Consider the following 17,396-nt stretch of genomic DNA (forward strand, 5'->3'; position numbering starts at 1 on the left):
GCATTCACTTGCATTCGTTTTCTTGAGTTGTACCAGACTTTGGCTGTTGAGGATATAACTAAATTAATCAATCCATGGCATTTCAATATTTCTACTAAATTTTTCAATTTTTGACATAGTGACACATAGATTTTCTAGATGATGAAAAATTGGGCTTGGTTTTGTGTCTTCTTTCCACAAATGTTTCAACAACGATATGTCAAACAGCTGTAGTTCTTTTAGTTCTGGGAGTATCCTAGCATGTTTTTGCTGACCAAAAAGTTCTTCATATAGGATTATTTCTTCCCAGGAACTGTCCTTCATAACTACTTCCTCCAAATTATGTAATGTTGAAAGAAAAGTACCCCAATTAGAAACAACTAGATAGCCTTCCACGTGAAGGTTTTTTAATTTGTAAAAGCTTTCTTCCGAAAATTGGCCATGCAATATCTCCTTCATGTTGAAATTTCCCCCCAAGCTCAAATCCTCCAAGTTGGGGAATGGACCCTATAAAAAATCAAAATATTAAACAAAAGAAAATATGAGTTAGTATCTAATTTCTTAACAATTTAGGCCAATCAATAACATTCATAGTAGGGGCTACAAAATGGATTATATCCATTAAGTTCATACCATTAGAAATATGGTCCCAACTTATTATTGGAATATATCTAAATGAAATATAAATAAATAAATAGAGTTAAAAGAAAATTTCCTAAATACTATTGAAGAATTAATATAAGATGTTAACCAAAAATGATGCAGAAATATACTTTGTGAATCAAATAAATCAAAAAGTTCTTCATAGAGGATTATTTCTTCCTAGGAACTGCCCTTCACAACTACTTCCTCCAAATTATGTAATGTTGCAAGAAAAGTACCCCAATTAGAAACAACTAGATAGCCTTCCACGTGAAGGTTTTTTAATTTGTAAAAGCTTTCTTCCGAAAATTGGCCATGCTATATCTCCTTCATGTTGAAATTTCCACCCAATCTCAAATCCTCCAAGTTGGGGAATGGACCCTATAAAAAATCAAAATATTAAACAAAAGAAAATATGAGTTAGTATCTAATTCCTTAACAATTTAGGCCAATCGATAACATTCATAGTAGGGGCTACAAAATGATTTATATCCATTAAGTTCATACCATTAGAAATATGGTCCCAACTTATTACTGGAATATATCTAAATGAAATATAAATAAATAAATAAAGTTAAAAGAAAATTTCCTAAAAACTATTGAAGAATTAATATAAGATGTCAACCAAAAATGATGCAGAAATATGCTTTGTGAATCAAATAAATCAAAAAGTTCTTCATATAGGATTATTTCTTCCCAGGAACTGTCCTTCACAACTACTTCCTCCAAATTATGTAATGTTGCAAGAAAAGTACCCCAATTAGAAACAACTAGATAGCCTTCCACGTGAAGGTTTTTTAATTTGTAAAAGCTTTCTTCCGAAAATTGGCCATGCTATATCTCCTTCATGTTGAAATTTCCACCCAATCTCAAATCCTCCAAGTTGGGGAATGGACCCTATAAAAAATCAAAATATTAAACAAAAGAAAATATGAGTTAGTATCTAATTCCTTAACAATTTAGGCCAATCGATAACATTCATAGTAGGGGCTACAAAATGATTTATATCCATTAAGTTCATACCATTAGAAATATGGTCCCAACTTATTACTGGAATATATCTAAATGAAATATAAATAAATAAATAAAGTTAAAAGAAAATTTCCTAAATACTATTGAACAATTAATATAAGATGTCAACCAAAAATGAGGCAGAAATATGCTTTGTGAATCAAATGCAAGGTGGAATAAGAGTCATTTTATTAGAAAAGCATTTTCGAAAACCATTTTAATCATTGAGCAGTTATTGGGATCAATATTTTCAAGTTGTCAAAATTTATCACCTGTGGTATTCCCATATTTCTAGACTTGTTGATGCAGGAGCATCTTGAGGTTTTTATTTATTTATTTTTTTTTAAAGACAAGTTCCAATCCTGGGTGTAGCCAACTATGTGATGATTAAGGATCTTAATTAGGTTCCTAAAGTGATTGTATGGCAATTGGAGGCAACTGGGAGAGAGTTCGGAAGTTGCGAGTTGTCTGCTGTAGGTAGTTAGTTAGTTATGCCATGTTCGTGTCCAAACAGGAATTTGCATGCAGTTTTGGATCCAGCAGCCTATCCTAATCTCTTGTAACTAACTCAGTAGACTTTTGGATAATTGTAGAGGCTATACTTAATAGGATTAGGACTCTTAAAAGTCTGAGGCTGCAAGTTCCAAACAGTTAACATAAGTACCTGAATGTAATTCATTGTAATCAGTATTGTGATTTGAATGAAAATAAGCCTTTGTGTGCTTTCTTGAAACTGTGTTCTTCCAGTGGTGTCTATCCATCTATTAGTTGTTCTAAGCAACTCTCCATTACCTATTCCAATTCCAAACAAAATACTATAGCCTATCACATTCCCTGAATCACATGTGGACGAAAAAACTAAGAACACATTTTATTTCAAGTATATAGATTTATGAGCTCTACTGAGAACACTTTTTTTTTTTATTCGTGTGTGAAAGATGAGTACTACTACTACTCCAAACAGGATTATATATAACTTCTTGTAACCCTAAATATTTTAAAAGATTAAATAAATTAGCCACTTACCTCTTCAACCAAGAAAAGTGGTTGTTGGATGGAGGTCTCAAGTTGGCTTTGTTCAACTGTTCCTTCAACTTTCAAATATTTTGAAACAAATATCTCAATTTGATCACATTTAATCAACTCCGATACTTTCAACAATGGCTATTTTGAAGTATGCGCCCCTCGAGAATACCACTTGAGTTTGGGCAATTTCTTAAGCATCAAGAGAGTTATTTAAGGGAACACAAGTCTTGCTGCTGCTTCTGCACTATCTTCAAGTGCAACAACTTCCTCCAGTCCACATTTGACTATCCGAAGATCCTCCAATTGCATGTGAAATCTAGCCACATAAGCTGGAAACAAACTTTTCAAACTCTCGCATTCCCAAACAATTATTCGTCAATCTTCATAATATACCTGGTGAAAAATTATGAATTAAATGTTGCTTGTATATGCATATACTGTATGAAATTATTTTTGAATTACACCCACAGCAGTAACAGCTCAGTTATCAGATACCTTGTCAAGGCTATGTTTCACTATAAATACTAAAATGCATGAAGGTTATCTTGGCCACTGGCATCCTCATTACTGAAAAAATAATCTGGTAATCAACCATGCCTCTGCAATATTTATATCAGAAATTCACGATATAAATGCAACAACAGAGATTCCTCTCTAAATATTCCTGAGTTTGAATGTGAGATGACCTGATATTGCAGCAGTGTAGTTCACAGATCAAGTAACTGTTGTTTGAAAGGAAAAGGGGAAGATCATAAGTCCTAATTTAAACAATAGCCGATACTTCAAATTGTAGTCCTAGCCCAAATCTTCTGTTGTAGTGCTCATTAGGCCTTTAGCGAACCACAAATGAACATGTTCAATAATTTTTAACAAGCATGATTACAAGAAAGCATGCAAAAAGTAGTATTCAAAAGGACATGATTTATAATGGAAAGGCCTAAATTTTAGCTTTAAAATAGCTCGTGATGCATTCATCTAAAAGGAGCAACAAAAGTAACCAGAATACAAGAAGATAATTTTGCATTAGTGCCAATCACAATCAAAACATCAAATGGCATAAAATCAAGAAAGTGAGAGTTTGGTCAACAAAGGAAAATGAAAAAAACCAAAGATATGTGTGAAGTAATTATTCGTCAAAAGTAATTTAGATTGGATCATTACCATAGATGATCCTGGTTTTCTTTTTTTTTTCCCTAAACTAGTTGTGCAGACGCACTTATAATAGGAGGTTCTGGGGAAGAATGATACAACCAATCAAGTCAGTCAGTTCTTACTATGTTGCATGCATCCTAATGGTAGTTTCAAGGATTCCATATGCAATCTTGTTGGAAAAAAGTTTCTGACACCCTCATAACTCATAAGAGATGCAGTATGTTGATAACAGGATGCAACAAACAGAAAATTGCATATTAGAACAATATAAGGTTTCCCAGGAAAAGCAACGTGTAAAAAGGCCAATAAATATGAAAAAGAGGCATGCAGGATTTGCACATACCAATATGCAGCCAAGGAGCTCCTAATAATCCAGAGGAACTCCTAATAAAATGATTTTGAATAAAATACTACTGGAAAGTTAAAATCAGGGACAAAATACAAGGCGATTACTGCTAAAAGTTTTTGAACGATGAATGAGGAAAAAGAAGGTGGGGAATGGATAGTAGTAGGGTAAGGCAAAGGGGAAAAAAAAAAAATTCAAAGATCAAATATTGAAAATTAGATGGAATATGGAGGAGATTACAAAGAAGAATATTGTGGAGAAATAAAATTAACCCTCAAAAAAACATATAAACATATTAGTGATATACACCACAAGTGGCTTGTATAAGAAATCAGCTATACAAAAGATGTGAAAACAGTCTACGAACTAGCAAGATTAAACATCAAGTACCTAATACCTATAAAATAATACCAAGTTGAATATATACAATGATAAGTCAATGCATTAAAAAACCTAACATAGATGAATTGAGCAGAGCTTATAACCTGAATGAGATCCATGGGACTACTTAGAATTAAAAGATATGAATATCAAAGGGACTACTTCTCTTAACTGTTTCTTTTGTTTAGATTTGAGACATTAAAAGATATGAATATATATGGGAGGACTCAGGATGATTTGCTCAACTGAGTATGCCGAATATGACATATAAATAAACAGAGGAACATTATGGCAAAACATATGCACGTGAAAGGAGAAAGAATGAAATTGTGGAGATCAGTGTAGGTATTGCCATAATCAATTTATCCACCTTTAGTAGGAAAATGAGTGAGTAAGCAAATCCTGAATCACAAGCAAGAAATCATAAAAGCATGTTTCCCTTCATGAATGGATAAACAAATAAATAATGATTATCATCCAATGTCTTGAATGACAAAAGAAAGCATATCATGGAATGCTTACCAAAATATACAATGTGCATAAAAGCATTTACAATCTAAAGCACTCAATAACCAGTACTTACATGCAGGAAGGTTGGATATATCTGCAGTAACTGCACAAGGAATTCCCAAATTTGAAAGAGCGCCCCTTATGATTCCACATGGGAAATATAGATGCATGCTAGTAGCTTGTGCTGCCTTGTTTTCAGCCGGAGGATTATCTTGAGATAAATCTCCATTTTCAGGAGATGGATCAACTGACATACGTGCAAGCCAAAGGAATCGATTATCTTGCAAGACAAACGTACCCTACAAGAAAAAAAAAAATTATTTTCTTAAATTCACACAAAAACATATAATGTATAATCAGTTAAAATATTTGAACTTACTCTATGATTGGTCTTCAAGTTGTCTATTTGCTTCTTGAAGAGCTCGGACCAGAAGTCCTTGCAGATGAACTTGATTGCCTCTAGATGATCACTGAAACGAGGCCGCTCCATGTTATACCTAAAAAGAAATAGTATTTTTACCATTGCAAGCAGCATTTTATGGTCAAGCATGCTGAGAACTATAGCGAGTATCAAATAATCACTAATATATACAAATATGCATACAAAACTTACTATATCAGTAATAACTAATAAGTAACAAGATCTAAATTAATTACATGAACCCTATGCTGCTGATAGCTTCAAAAAAAGTTTTTTCTGCAGTTCTACCACTCCCTTGTATATTCATGTTAGATTCAATGCTACCCACCTATATAGAGAGCTAGAAATCCCTGACAAGATTTTAGGAGAAAAACTAAACAACAGCTTCTCATCAACGCCTTAATTGCAACCACATTCAAATAATCATACACACATGTGGTGGTCACTTGTTATTACATCCCCATATCAGTAACCACACAATTGGTTAGCTAAGAATCAAGCTTTTATCTTTAAAAAGCAAGCTTTTTTAAGAACACATTTTTATGACATATAACACCCATTTCAAAGAACTTCAAAACAAGTCAGTTTGGATTTGCTCTCAATAAGCAATTATATAATTCTTAGAGCATTCGCATCAACTTGTGTCAAAATTCCTGTCTATTTTAGTATAAAAACCTACTTTTTCTATTTTACATACTCACTTTTCAAAACACCCCACCACCCCATATCAGATTATCTATTTTACGCTCCATTGCATTAAAATATTAATTTTTCCTTTTTTAATTAATTTTTTTCTCTTTCTTCACACATAACCACCACCATCCACTCTCTTTCTTTGTCCCCAAGATAGGTAAAGAAAGAATAAACAACTAAATGCAAAATAAATAGTGGCAGTATAAATTTACATGATTCCTGTGGCAAACTTATAAATCTACACAATTATACACTATCTAATGAGAGTCATTTTTGAGCAAAACTTAGTAAATTCTACATCTTTTTCTATTATACATTGATGGACTGATATGAATGCTCTTATAGTACTAATGCTCAAAAGAAAAATTAATCCCATTTTGCAAATCCATATTATGTATAAGCAATTTAATCAAATTTCCTATTTGGGTTTTCTTTTCTTTTTTTTCCCCCTGTTTCATTCCCATAGTCCTAAATCCTAAATAATTAGTACATCAACTAAGGAAAACTAAAAAAAGTTTTTAGCAAACTTTTAATTAACAAAAAATTAAACTAGAACTAAAATAATAATTCCGTAAGACTAAGTAGAGTAGATCCTAAACACTTTCTCAAACCCAAACAAAAAGCATCCATGAATCTAAATCATACTAGTAACCTTTACTTTCCCTGAACTTTTCTTAGCAACCAAACAGCTAAATAAAACATTTTCCTTAAAAACCTCTTTCAGATCTAAAGCCCCAATTACTAAAATTTATGCAACGACAGATATTTTTTTAAAAAAAAAGGTAGGGATAAGGTAGCAGGTTTTTTATTAAAATAAAATAACGGTTAGGATTAGAGCAAGTAAAATCTATGGTTGATTTTAGCAGGTACCGTACCCACAAAAAAAAAAAAAAAAAACACGACCACTGTTACTGGTATTCCAGTTTTGTTCTATTTTAGAGTTTTTTCGGTATTCCAAGAAGCATTTGCGTTCATTCTTTTCCTCTGTCTCAAGGCCCAATCCTACCGCCCAAGCAAAGCATACACAAGAAGTCATGGATGGACTTACTATCTACCAATCCTATGAGCTTATGCTTTCTTCTTTCCCCTCTGCCACGGTACCACCAACCCTCCTCCTCCTCCTCCTCCATAACCCCAATCTGAATAGCTCACTGGGAACTTGGGAAGTCTAGACATTGAGGTGAACATTTTCATCGTCTTCACTTTGTTGTTTACTTTTGGATTCCTTTATCTTTTTGGGTTTGTGTATTACATGATCTTAGATGGGTTCTTGAGAGGACAAAAAAACCCACTTGTGGGTATTGGAAGTTTTCACTTGTTGAAGCTTCTTGTTGTTTATCAGCTATTGTGTCTTGTTAATTTGAGCTTTGAAATGTAGAAAAAACATGGGGTGTTCCAAATTCTTTTCCATAATACTTAGTTTACTCAGTCAGAAGGGCAACCCCACATTGTTAAATGCAGAGAACATAGAATCATTTGAGGGTTATTCTATTTTTTGGAGAATTTTCTTTACTGGGTATGTGCTATAAATCAAAATTAACATGTAATCCCCCTTTTTATCAGTGCATGCTTTAAACAAAAAATGCTTAATTAGGTGTTTTTTATTTGGTCCTGTTATATTTATCTTTGACTGTATGTAAGTGTTATCTGGAATTAGCTAAATTTAGATTCAATCTGTTTTCATTTGTTTAAATTATTCAATCTTTGCCGTGAAGTGTGTCACCGTTTCTGGTTTGTTTTACTTCATTTTTCATTTCAGGGTTTGCTGCGACTTGAACCACATTGTTTATGAAAATCAAGTACTTAGTGGGTGTTCTGTTTTTGTTTATATATGTCCTCAGTTTGTTTAATTCTTAGGTTTATTTGTAATTCCTCTTGATTCTCTATATCATCTTAGGTGGTGATTGTTGCTGCTGTTGTTGTAGTCGAATATATATATTTTTAATGTGTAATATTACTATGTGGAATTTATTTGTTTGTTTAGACGTTGTACTTAAAGAATTGTTATTGTTCAAATTTTAATTAGCTTGTTTATGCTTTATTATTTCATTCTAAATTTTTTATGATGCCATTATGGTCCAATCTTAAAAACTTTAACATCTCTTTTTTTTTTTTTTGGTTCTCTTTACAATTTGGTTTTCAAAATCATGCTTTTTAACTTTTATAGCAAAAGAGACTGCAAAAAGGAGAAATTATGAGTTATTGCCCTAAAAACAAGCTCTTAAATCTACTCAGAAGAGGTTCCAAGTTTTTTCGAAAGGCCTCCAACTCTGCTGCTCCCACCGTAGCTCCCACTTCCACACCTGGACAAGCATCCTCCTCTGCCGCCGCCATTTCTTTGACTTCGGCCATGGATGATCTCCATACCCTCAAAACAAGGTTGTGCATCATTGGAAGTGGCCCAGCTGCCCACACTGCTGCCATATATGCATCCCGTGCAGAGTTGAAGCCCATCCTCTTTGAGGGGTGGATGGCCAATGGCATTGCCGCTGGCGGCCAGCTCACCACAACCACTGAGGTGGAGAACTTCCCAGGATTTCCAGATGGAATTAATGGCATTGAGCTCATGGACTGCTGCCGCAAGCAGTCACTCCGCTTTGGCACTCAGATTCTAACCGAGACCGTCAACAAGGTGGATTTCTCCACCACCCCTTTCAAGGTCTTCACTGATTCTAAGACTGTCATTGCCAATTCCATCATTGTGGCGACTGGTGCTGTCGCCAAGCGGTTAGACTTCCCTGGCTCTGGTGAGGGCCCAGGTGGGTTTTGGAACCGAGGGATATCAGCTTGTGCTGTATGTGATGGTGCTGCACCCATTTTCAGGAACAGGCCCCTGGGAGTAATTGGAGGTGGGGATTCAGCCATGGAGGAGGCCACATTCCTCACCAAGTATGGTTCCATTGTGTATATCATCCATAGGAGAGATACATTTAGGGCTTCAAAAATTATGCAGCAGAGGGTCTTGACTAACCCTAAGATTCAAGTTCTATGGAACTCGGTGGTCGTTGGAGCCTATGGGGACGAAAACACTAATAATAGGGTCTTGGGAGGGTTGAAGGTGAAGAATGTACTGAGTGGGGAGGTTTCGGATCTCAAGGTTTCGGGATTGTTCTTTGCGATAGGGCACGAGCCAGCCACCAAGTTCTTGGATGGTCAGATTGAACTTGATTCTGGTGGCTATGTTGTCACAAAGCCAGGGACCACCCAGACAAGTGTGCCTGGAGTTTTTGCTGCTGGAGATGTCCAGGATAAAAAGTATAGGCAGGCTGTTACTGCTGCCAGCACTGGTTTGTCAATATCCTCTATCTCTTCCCTTCATCATTTAAATTTCAATTTTGGAGCTTTTATGTTTGCAGCACTTCTCTTCTTCATTTTATTTGGGATTATATGTTTTGTGTGGGTAATAAGGTATATTTGTTTCTGTTTCTGTTTTTTGCTGGGTCAAAATTATGTTTATCGCATTGATATAATGCTGAACTTAATTGCCTGGTTCACTTCTCTTCTCTGTACTGCTTACTCAGATGCATTTTTCAACTACAAGCTGCTGGTTTACATGTTTCTTTGTTCTTGATCAAATTGCCCACCAGATAATAAAGGGCCTGACTGCGAGAACAGAGAATATTTATGCTTTCTAAATTTGCCAGTGTCTCTAATTTACTTGTTGCATTATGGTATTTTCTATGTGCAACACATTAGTGAATGTAGTTGCCCTTTACCGATGAAACTGATAATAAACAAAAGGAAATTTTAATATTTATTTTTTGACTCACTCCTAATAGGTGTGTAGTGAAGATGGTTCTAAAAAGTTATGTTTCTTGTCCATTCTATGCTTGTGGATTTAAAAAGAAAATTAGTCTCACAAATCTCACCTTGTGTGACCATGTACTTTTTTTGTTCTTCTTTATCCAAATGATGAAACTTGTGCTCTAGGGTTGTGAAGAAATTAATCTATTTATGATCTGTTTGACATGGCTTGATCACCATCTCTCTATGCAATTGGATGACTGTTAAGTCTTGAATTAAGCGCATTCTTTTGAGACACTGAGCCCATTTTTGAGCAAACCCAAGCTGATCTAACTCAGGTTTTAAGAACATGGAGTATTCAGATATGTGAATATTTGGAACTTGATTTTGTCCCACCCATTTTTGGACCCCTTAAAATAAGATCAAATGGGTTGTCACTTCAAGGTTGAGCTAGACTCTGGCTTTTTTTATTGCTTGGTGACCTGAGACTGGGTGACATGTATTTATGATTTCTACGCAAATGTAAATTAAGCCCGTGCATAACTTTAATCTCACAAACTGAACTTATCGCAAGATACTTGACTAGGCTTGGATTGTTTGTCTTTTTAAATGTGATTTACAAAAAAATAAAATAAATAAACTACATTGATTTGGGAAAGTGTTTTGTGTTCATCATTTAGCTACATTGGGATGCATAAGATTTGACAGTATTTGTAATTGACTATAAGAATTGAGATAATACAAATAATTGACAGTGGTATATAAGTAGGTAAATAACAGCAGGTTGCTTACTAACTCCAATCTAAGTGATTCTGCTATTGGGAATACATGTCTTTCTGAAATGTTCATTTAGGTCCCAAGATTTTGGGGAAGAGGAGGGGAGAGAAAGGCTGCTGCTGGTTTTTGTTTCATTCTCAATTTTCAGAACAGTCATGTAGAAAATTAGAAATCATGTAAGCAGTGGTTTTGATTATACCATTGGCCATGGCATCTACCATTGTTGTGATAACCTGTTTCTGTCACCAATATTTGGGTTTTGTTGAACAATTTATGTTATCATTTTAAATTTAAATAAAAAGACTTGTTCCACTTAAGTTATAGTTTATTCACAGTAGATGTATTAAGGTCTTCTCTATTTAGTTTACTTGGTTTCTTTAATGATGCAGGTTGCATGGCAGCTTTGGAAGCCGAACATTACTTGCAAGAGATTGGATCTCAGGAGGGTAAAATTGATTGATGAGTACCTGTTAGGGTACATCCTAGTGGTTGGAGGCTTAGTATGAGTTATAGATCCAGACATACTAGGCTCATCCCCACTAGGAGAGTTTCCCTGGATTACCCGATACACAATTCTGGCAGGTGGGGTGGTGTACCCTTTTAAAAAAGTGTTCAAAAAAGAAGCTAATTGATGAACAATATTTAATCAAGAAGGACAAAGAATTGTCTCCAAAACAATGACATTTTACTTTGTCAATGTTGGATGCATAAATAGATTTCTAAAATTATGCTGCATCTGTTTTCAGCTGTAACTTGTCTTGATTGTTTGGCTTTGGTAATCTGTAAATCTTAAACCTTAGGTTTTGCCCTTTTGGTGGCTTTTAAACATGTTGACTGTAGCATTTTCTCTTGGATCTTGGCTACTCTGCTGGTTTCTTGAGATATATTCTTCTTTAACACCATGTTTGATGTACTATATGGCAGGTGTTTAAATTTTTTTTTTTGGGGTGCACTTGGTTAGTGTGATAGCATGTCCTATTGGTAATTATTCTTCTCTACACAAGGACATGCCAATATGAACAAAGAAATCAAATTTTTGTTCACCAGGTTTGTAGAGCCCTGACCTTCAATAGATCCTATGGGTTATTTACTCAGCATGCTATTTTGAATTATGGCATGAATGATAAATCTTCATTTACTTATTTCCTGCAAAAAAAAAAAAAAAAGTTTAATGCTTCTTTAATTTTTTAATCAATTAATTCTATAGAACCAATTGGATATATGGGCAGAAAAAGTTTTATCGTAGGACCTTTTACCAACCCCACCCTCCCTCCCCCAAAAAAAAAAAGAAGAAAAATAAACAATTTAACTCACAACGTGAAGAAGTTATTTAGAATTACGATGAACTAGTGTCATTGTTACTTCAATTTTTGTTCAAGAAAAAAAAACATTGCTTTGTTACTATTGGCCATGGTATCCACCATTGTCATTCTTAGAACCAATAGTACCATTGAATACTTTTACGTGTTTTGCACAAAATAAGATTGACCAAATTGAAGATACTGAAAGTTTTATAATGTCATGGTGGAATTCGTAGAGGAAATCACAGGTGAAAGAAGGTACTCATATCATTTGAGTATTCAAATTAAAGAGGAGACATTGAGTGCCAAAACTTGGAAGAGTAGAAGTTTTTGTTAATCTTTGAATTTTTTTTTCATTGTAATTTTAATAGGGAATCCTTGTTTTTGGAAGTTTGCAAATTATTGGAAGTTTGGAGAAATTGGAATAGAGCATTAGCATGTAAAGTATACAAAAATCCCAAATAGGAATGGGAAGTTGTGATTAGTACCTAGCATTAAAATTTTTTTTTTTTTTTGGGTGGGGGTGGGGGGGGGGTGTGGCAAACCTGAATTTGAATTCCCTCTTCCCACTTATTGTAAGTAGCAAAAATAAAATGAAGATCATTTTGCTCATCTATGTTGAAATGCAAATATGATTTTCATTACCATCTTTTAATATAATTTACACCCCTTTCATAAGATAGAGCTGGTTGATCTTTGATTCATGAGATTTATGCTTATTTCAAGGTTTTTATTATTATTATTTTTTATTTTAACTATTTTAATTATTTTTTAAAAACAACTGCATTCTTCCTATTTTGGTGGTCAATGTTACTATTTGTTCTTTTCTTGCTCCATAAAATACTAATTTGGCTTTCAATTACATAAAATTTTTATGAAGAGAAGATAATTTACTCATGCATAGTTAGTCATAAAGATAAAAAATTTCTTCCTAACCATCTATAACTAAAATTTCACAAACATATACATTATCATTTATCTTCCGTAACCATGAATCTAAAAGTCAAGGGAGATCAAATTCGCTATGCTAATCTATACAGCTGCTTCTATGATAGCCTTATAGTGTTGGTCTATTATGTGCATGGGTGAGTATGTGTGAGAAATAGAATTTAAAAGGATAAGCAACTTTGAAATAGAATTTTACTCTAACATAATCTAAATGAATATGTGTGAGAAATTTTGACACTCAATGATAGCATGTAGTTTATAACACTCATCAAAATAATAACATGTATGCACTTCATTCAAATAGCCATATGGTCTTTTTATACTAAGAAGGGGTAGTTTATAACACTCCAAAGAGAAATGTATCACACAAATAAGACGTAGTAGTACTACTACTAGCCTACTACTACTACAACTACTTCTTTTCTTTTCTTTTTTTCAAACATGGCAAAACAAGAAAATAAAAAAACAATAGCAAAATAAACAACAAATGGATGAACTCTATTGATTTGCATAACCATGGGACAACAACCCTTACATGATTTTAGGAGAAAGAAACATGATCCCGAGTACCACAAACTACAATTCCAAGCCTCATTCCTGCTACTACATATTTAGGATGAACTCCATCTTTAGAATTCTGAACCATGCGTTATAGAAAACAACATATTGAAGAAAAAACATCAATCATTATAACCACTGACATCAAAGTATCATCAAGGAAAAATAATTATTGTTTTTAAAGGTAATAAAATTATTTAATTTGTGTGTGCTTATGAAGTGCAAAGGGTCATAATAATATGTATGATGGAGAAATTTTGATGCAAAGGGTCACAAATGTGTTAACGTTGGTAGATCACATAGCTCTAGTTCTCGTAGTTGTGCGAGAATTGTAGCATTATTTTCCTGGTCAAAAAGTTCTTCATTTGGGAATATTTCTTCCCAAGAAGTAAGCCTCACAGAAAGTTTCTCCAAATTGTGTAATCTTTTTAGAAAATTAATCCAATCAAAAACAGCTAGATAGTCATATATGGAAAGATTTTTTAATTTGTAAAAGCACTCTTCCAAAAGTTGGTCACGTTGTATCTCCTTCATTTTGAAATTTCCACCAAATGTCAAAACCTCCAAGTTAGGGAATAATGTACCCTATAAAAAAAATCAAAGCATTGAATAAAATAAATTAGATTTATCAATGAAATTGATTATATCCGTGAAGTCTCTAAAATTAATGGTAAGAATATGGTCCAACCTTATTATATCCCGATGAAACTTTTAAAAAAAAAAAAAGTACATGATAAAGAACAATGTCGTAATTCAAAAATACTATCGGACAGTACTAGTCAATCAAATGTATAGTGGTGTAAGAGTATTTACAAGAAAAGACTTTTTTTCCAAAACAATCTTAATCAATTAGTAGTTGTTGCCAATCAATTGTTTCAATTTGTCACAATTTGACACCTGTAGTACTTTCATATTTCTGGACACGTTGACAAAACAACAACAACAAAAAAACAAAACAAAACACACACAAAAAAGGTACCTATGCTTTGATGCAAAAATATAGATTAAGGATTTTCTTAAAAAAGAAAAAAAAAAAAAAAGTACATAGATATATGACCTTTACTAAGAACTTCGTGTTTGAAACTTGTTTTTTGCGTGAGAGACGAGTACTACTCCAAAAAAAGTTGTTCTTTCTCATAAACCAAAATATTATAAAAGAGTAGTTAAATTAGCCTCTTACCTCTTCAACCAAGAAAAAGGGTTGTTGAATGGAGGTCTCTAGTTGGCTTTGTTCGACTGTTTCTTGAAAGTTCAAAATTTTTGAAGTAAGTATCTCAATTTGATCACATCCAGTCACTTCCAATTCTTTCAACAATGGCCATTCTGAAGTATGCACCCCTCGACAAAACCACTTGAGCTTTGGTAATTTATAAAGTACTACGAGAATTACTTTAGGGAAAACAAATCTTGCTGCTGCTTCTGCAATTTCTTCACGTGAAACAATTTTCTCCACTCCACAATCGGCTATCCAAAGATCTTCCAATTTCATGAGAAATCTAACCACAAATGCTGGGAACAAACTTTTCAAACTCTCACATTCCCAAACACTTATTAATTGTAGATTTTGAAAGCTGAAAATTCCTGGGGGGTCCTTATTCCATACCTGCTTCATTTTTGGTAGACAACGCAATACCAATCTTTTCAACGGAATGGCTGTCACATCGTGCGATTCTCTAACATTAAGTCTTTGAAGTTCAAACGCTTCTTATAGTGAACCACAATAAGTTACTTCAAGTCTCTCTAGACTTTGGAATCTTGTCAGCTTATTAGATTCAAAGATGTTCACAAGATTTTCACAGTATACAACAAATAGAGATTGAAGCTTGAAAAAAGAATCTTCAGCTAATCGATGGTGCCATATGATTTTCAAGTTCTCCATGTGCATGATTGTCAATGTTTCCAAACTAGGGAAGGCAACCTGCAAGTCCATTCCATGTGTGTTAATAACGTAACCAATCATAGTAACTCACGTAATAGAAAATAAGATATATACAAAGTAAAACAGGGGATTATAAAAATAGAATTACCTCTTCATTGAAGAGAGGTTGCACAGAGAATTCATTGTAAGTAATTAGGAAGCAGTTAGTTTCTCAAAAGACTAGATTAGTTAAACTTTTGATATCAGTTTCTCACTTTATTAATTAAAAAAAAAGTTTCTCATTTTTGATTGCTCTGTTTACTACATAAAAAAATAGAGGCTCTCATTGTAACATATACTCACATTTTCTTCTTTAATAAAGATCACAGCAATTCTATTTTTGACAAACCTAAAGTTTCATTTGAGGCAACTTGGAAAGCAACGTGAGGAAGGAGCCATCTAAAGATAAATTCATTACAATAGCACATTATGATCCTACCAAATAGCTAGGTTATAAATAAGGGATGCATCTTACTTTTATTAATTAATTTTTAATTTTTTAATGATACTGATTATGCTTTATGTTGAACATGATAGAGCTAAACACACCTTTTCATTAAGTCTGCAGACAAAACGCAGTCAGACGCATCGTTTCATTCAAGTAAATAGCCAATGAATTGGTATTGCTCAAACGGTGTCCTATTAAAGATTCAAGAATCAGTTGGTATTGGCGAGCTTATCAGTTAGGAAGCTATAATCAACCAACTCAACAAACTCCACCTTTCATGGATCTAATCTGTAATTCCAGGGATTCTGTTTTATTCAGTTAGGGAGGTTTACTTGTATAAATAATGTGTCTAGCACTAGAATGTAATTAAGCAAGATCAAATACAATTTCTCTTTGATATCTCTCTCTCTTCCTCCCTTTTCTTCTTTCTCTTTCACTCTTTTCTTCTCTCTCCGCAATTGTTCGTTGTTCTTCAATCTAGCTAAACACTATTAGATTCTCTCTTTAGAATTTCATTGCTATAAGCTTTTATTACAATAAGATTTTATTAATACAAGCAATGTATATACACATTTTTATCACAAAAATATGAGAGGTGCTATGTCCACAACAAATCATAGGTGATAAGCTGCAATTAGTTCTAATATGAATCTACAACTTAAATTTTTTTTTTTTTGGCCCACTTATTACAATCAATAACAACCTAACATTTAGAATTTGTACTGATGTCATAGAATTTGCACCGAGGTCAAACCGTGATAATATTATAATTAATTTAATAATAATAAAATACAAATAAAGGTATTAAAGCGACAAACATTAGCAAATTTATACTAAAAATATGTCTAAAAAAATTACACAACTTTCAAATGAATGTTCACCATTTTTATAAGGTTAATAGAAAATAATAAAGCATATTCAAGTGGGAAAAAAAATTGTGTTTAGTAATCTTTCAAATAAAAAAAAATTACCTAAAATAAAATCATTTTCAACATAAATTAATAAATTGTATATTCGCATGTAAACAACATAGTTCTTGAACCTCTAATAAAATTATCAAATAATAACAGATTGAGAGGGGTAATATAATAATTTGGAAAACTATAATCTAAATTGTAAATAAATAAAATATTAAATCCAGGATTGACATAACAGAGGAGCATAGCCTATTGGTTAATGTATTAGTATTTGACCTACTGATTTAGGAAATTTTTATATTTAAAATGAAAGTATTGTGAAAATGTTATGGACGTAGCACTTTTCTTAAACTATTGATCTCCAATTCAATTACTAATAACTGGCCTCAATAAGTAACAATATAAGCAAAATGCAAATCCATTTTTTTTTATATTTTCCAACTAATTTTTGTATTCTTTAAACTAATTAGAGTTAAATAGAGACAATGCTCCACTAATTTTTTTTTTTTATTTTTAGGGAAACATGGCCAAGAGGTTGACAAGAATCTCTTTGTAAATATGTTTTTCTTATTTCATCCTGATTATTAGGATGAAAAGATGAAACATTTTCTCATAGCCTAAGTC

General features: G+C 33.1%; 1 protein-coding gene and 1 long non-coding RNA gene across 6 annotated transcripts; one reads left to right on the plus strand and one right to left on the minus strand.

The window, feature by feature from the left end:
• Window positions 1-776: 776 nt before the first annotated feature.
• On the minus strand, window positions 777-5,539 carry LOC142629711 (uncharacterized). Of its 3 annotated transcripts, XR_012843100.1 has the most exons (5): window positions 3,345-3,450; window positions 3,154-3,257; window positions 2,659-3,051; window positions 1,269-1,518; window positions 777-1,002 (listed from the first exon to the last, which is right to left on the minus strand). It is a non-coding gene; the product is annotated as an uncharacterized LOC142629711 (long non-coding RNA). The 3 variants fall into 3 exon arrangements; XR_012843101.1 differs by lacking the exons at window positions 3,154-3,257; window positions 3,345-3,450 and adding an exon at window positions 5,427-5,539 and having other exon boundaries at window positions 2,659-3,038; XR_012843099.1 differs by having other exon boundaries at window positions 3,154-3,475.
• Window positions 5,540-7,066: 1,527 nt separating this feature from the next.
• LOC142626689 (thioredoxin reductase 2-like) lies at window positions 7,067-11,584 on the plus strand. Of its 3 annotated transcripts, none has more exons than XM_075800397.1 (3): window positions 7,067-7,341; window positions 8,335-9,448; window positions 11,072-11,584. In XM_075800397.1, exons 2-3 carry the CDS (start codon window positions 8,356-8,358, stop codon window positions 11,140-11,142), a joined length of 1,164 nt encoding a protein of 387 aa, XP_075656512.1. In that variant the 5' UTR covers window positions 7,067-7,341; window positions 8,335-8,355; the 3' UTR covers window positions 11,143-11,584. The 3 variants fall into 3 exon arrangements, with proteins under 3 accessions (XP_075656512.1, XP_075656511.1, XP_075656513.1); XM_075800396.1 differs by having other exon boundaries at window positions 7,068-7,341; window positions 8,329-9,448; XM_075800398.1 differs by having other exon boundaries at window positions 7,068-7,341; window positions 8,397-9,448.
• Window positions 11,585-17,396: the final 5,812 nt, after the last annotated feature.

This window comes from Castanea sativa, chromosome 3, assembly GCF_040712315.1.
Source record: "Castanea sativa cultivar Marrone di Chiusa Pesio chromosome 3, ASM4071231v1".
NCBI lineage: Eukaryota > Viridiplantae > Streptophyta > Magnoliopsida > Fagales > Fagaceae > Castanea > Castanea sativa.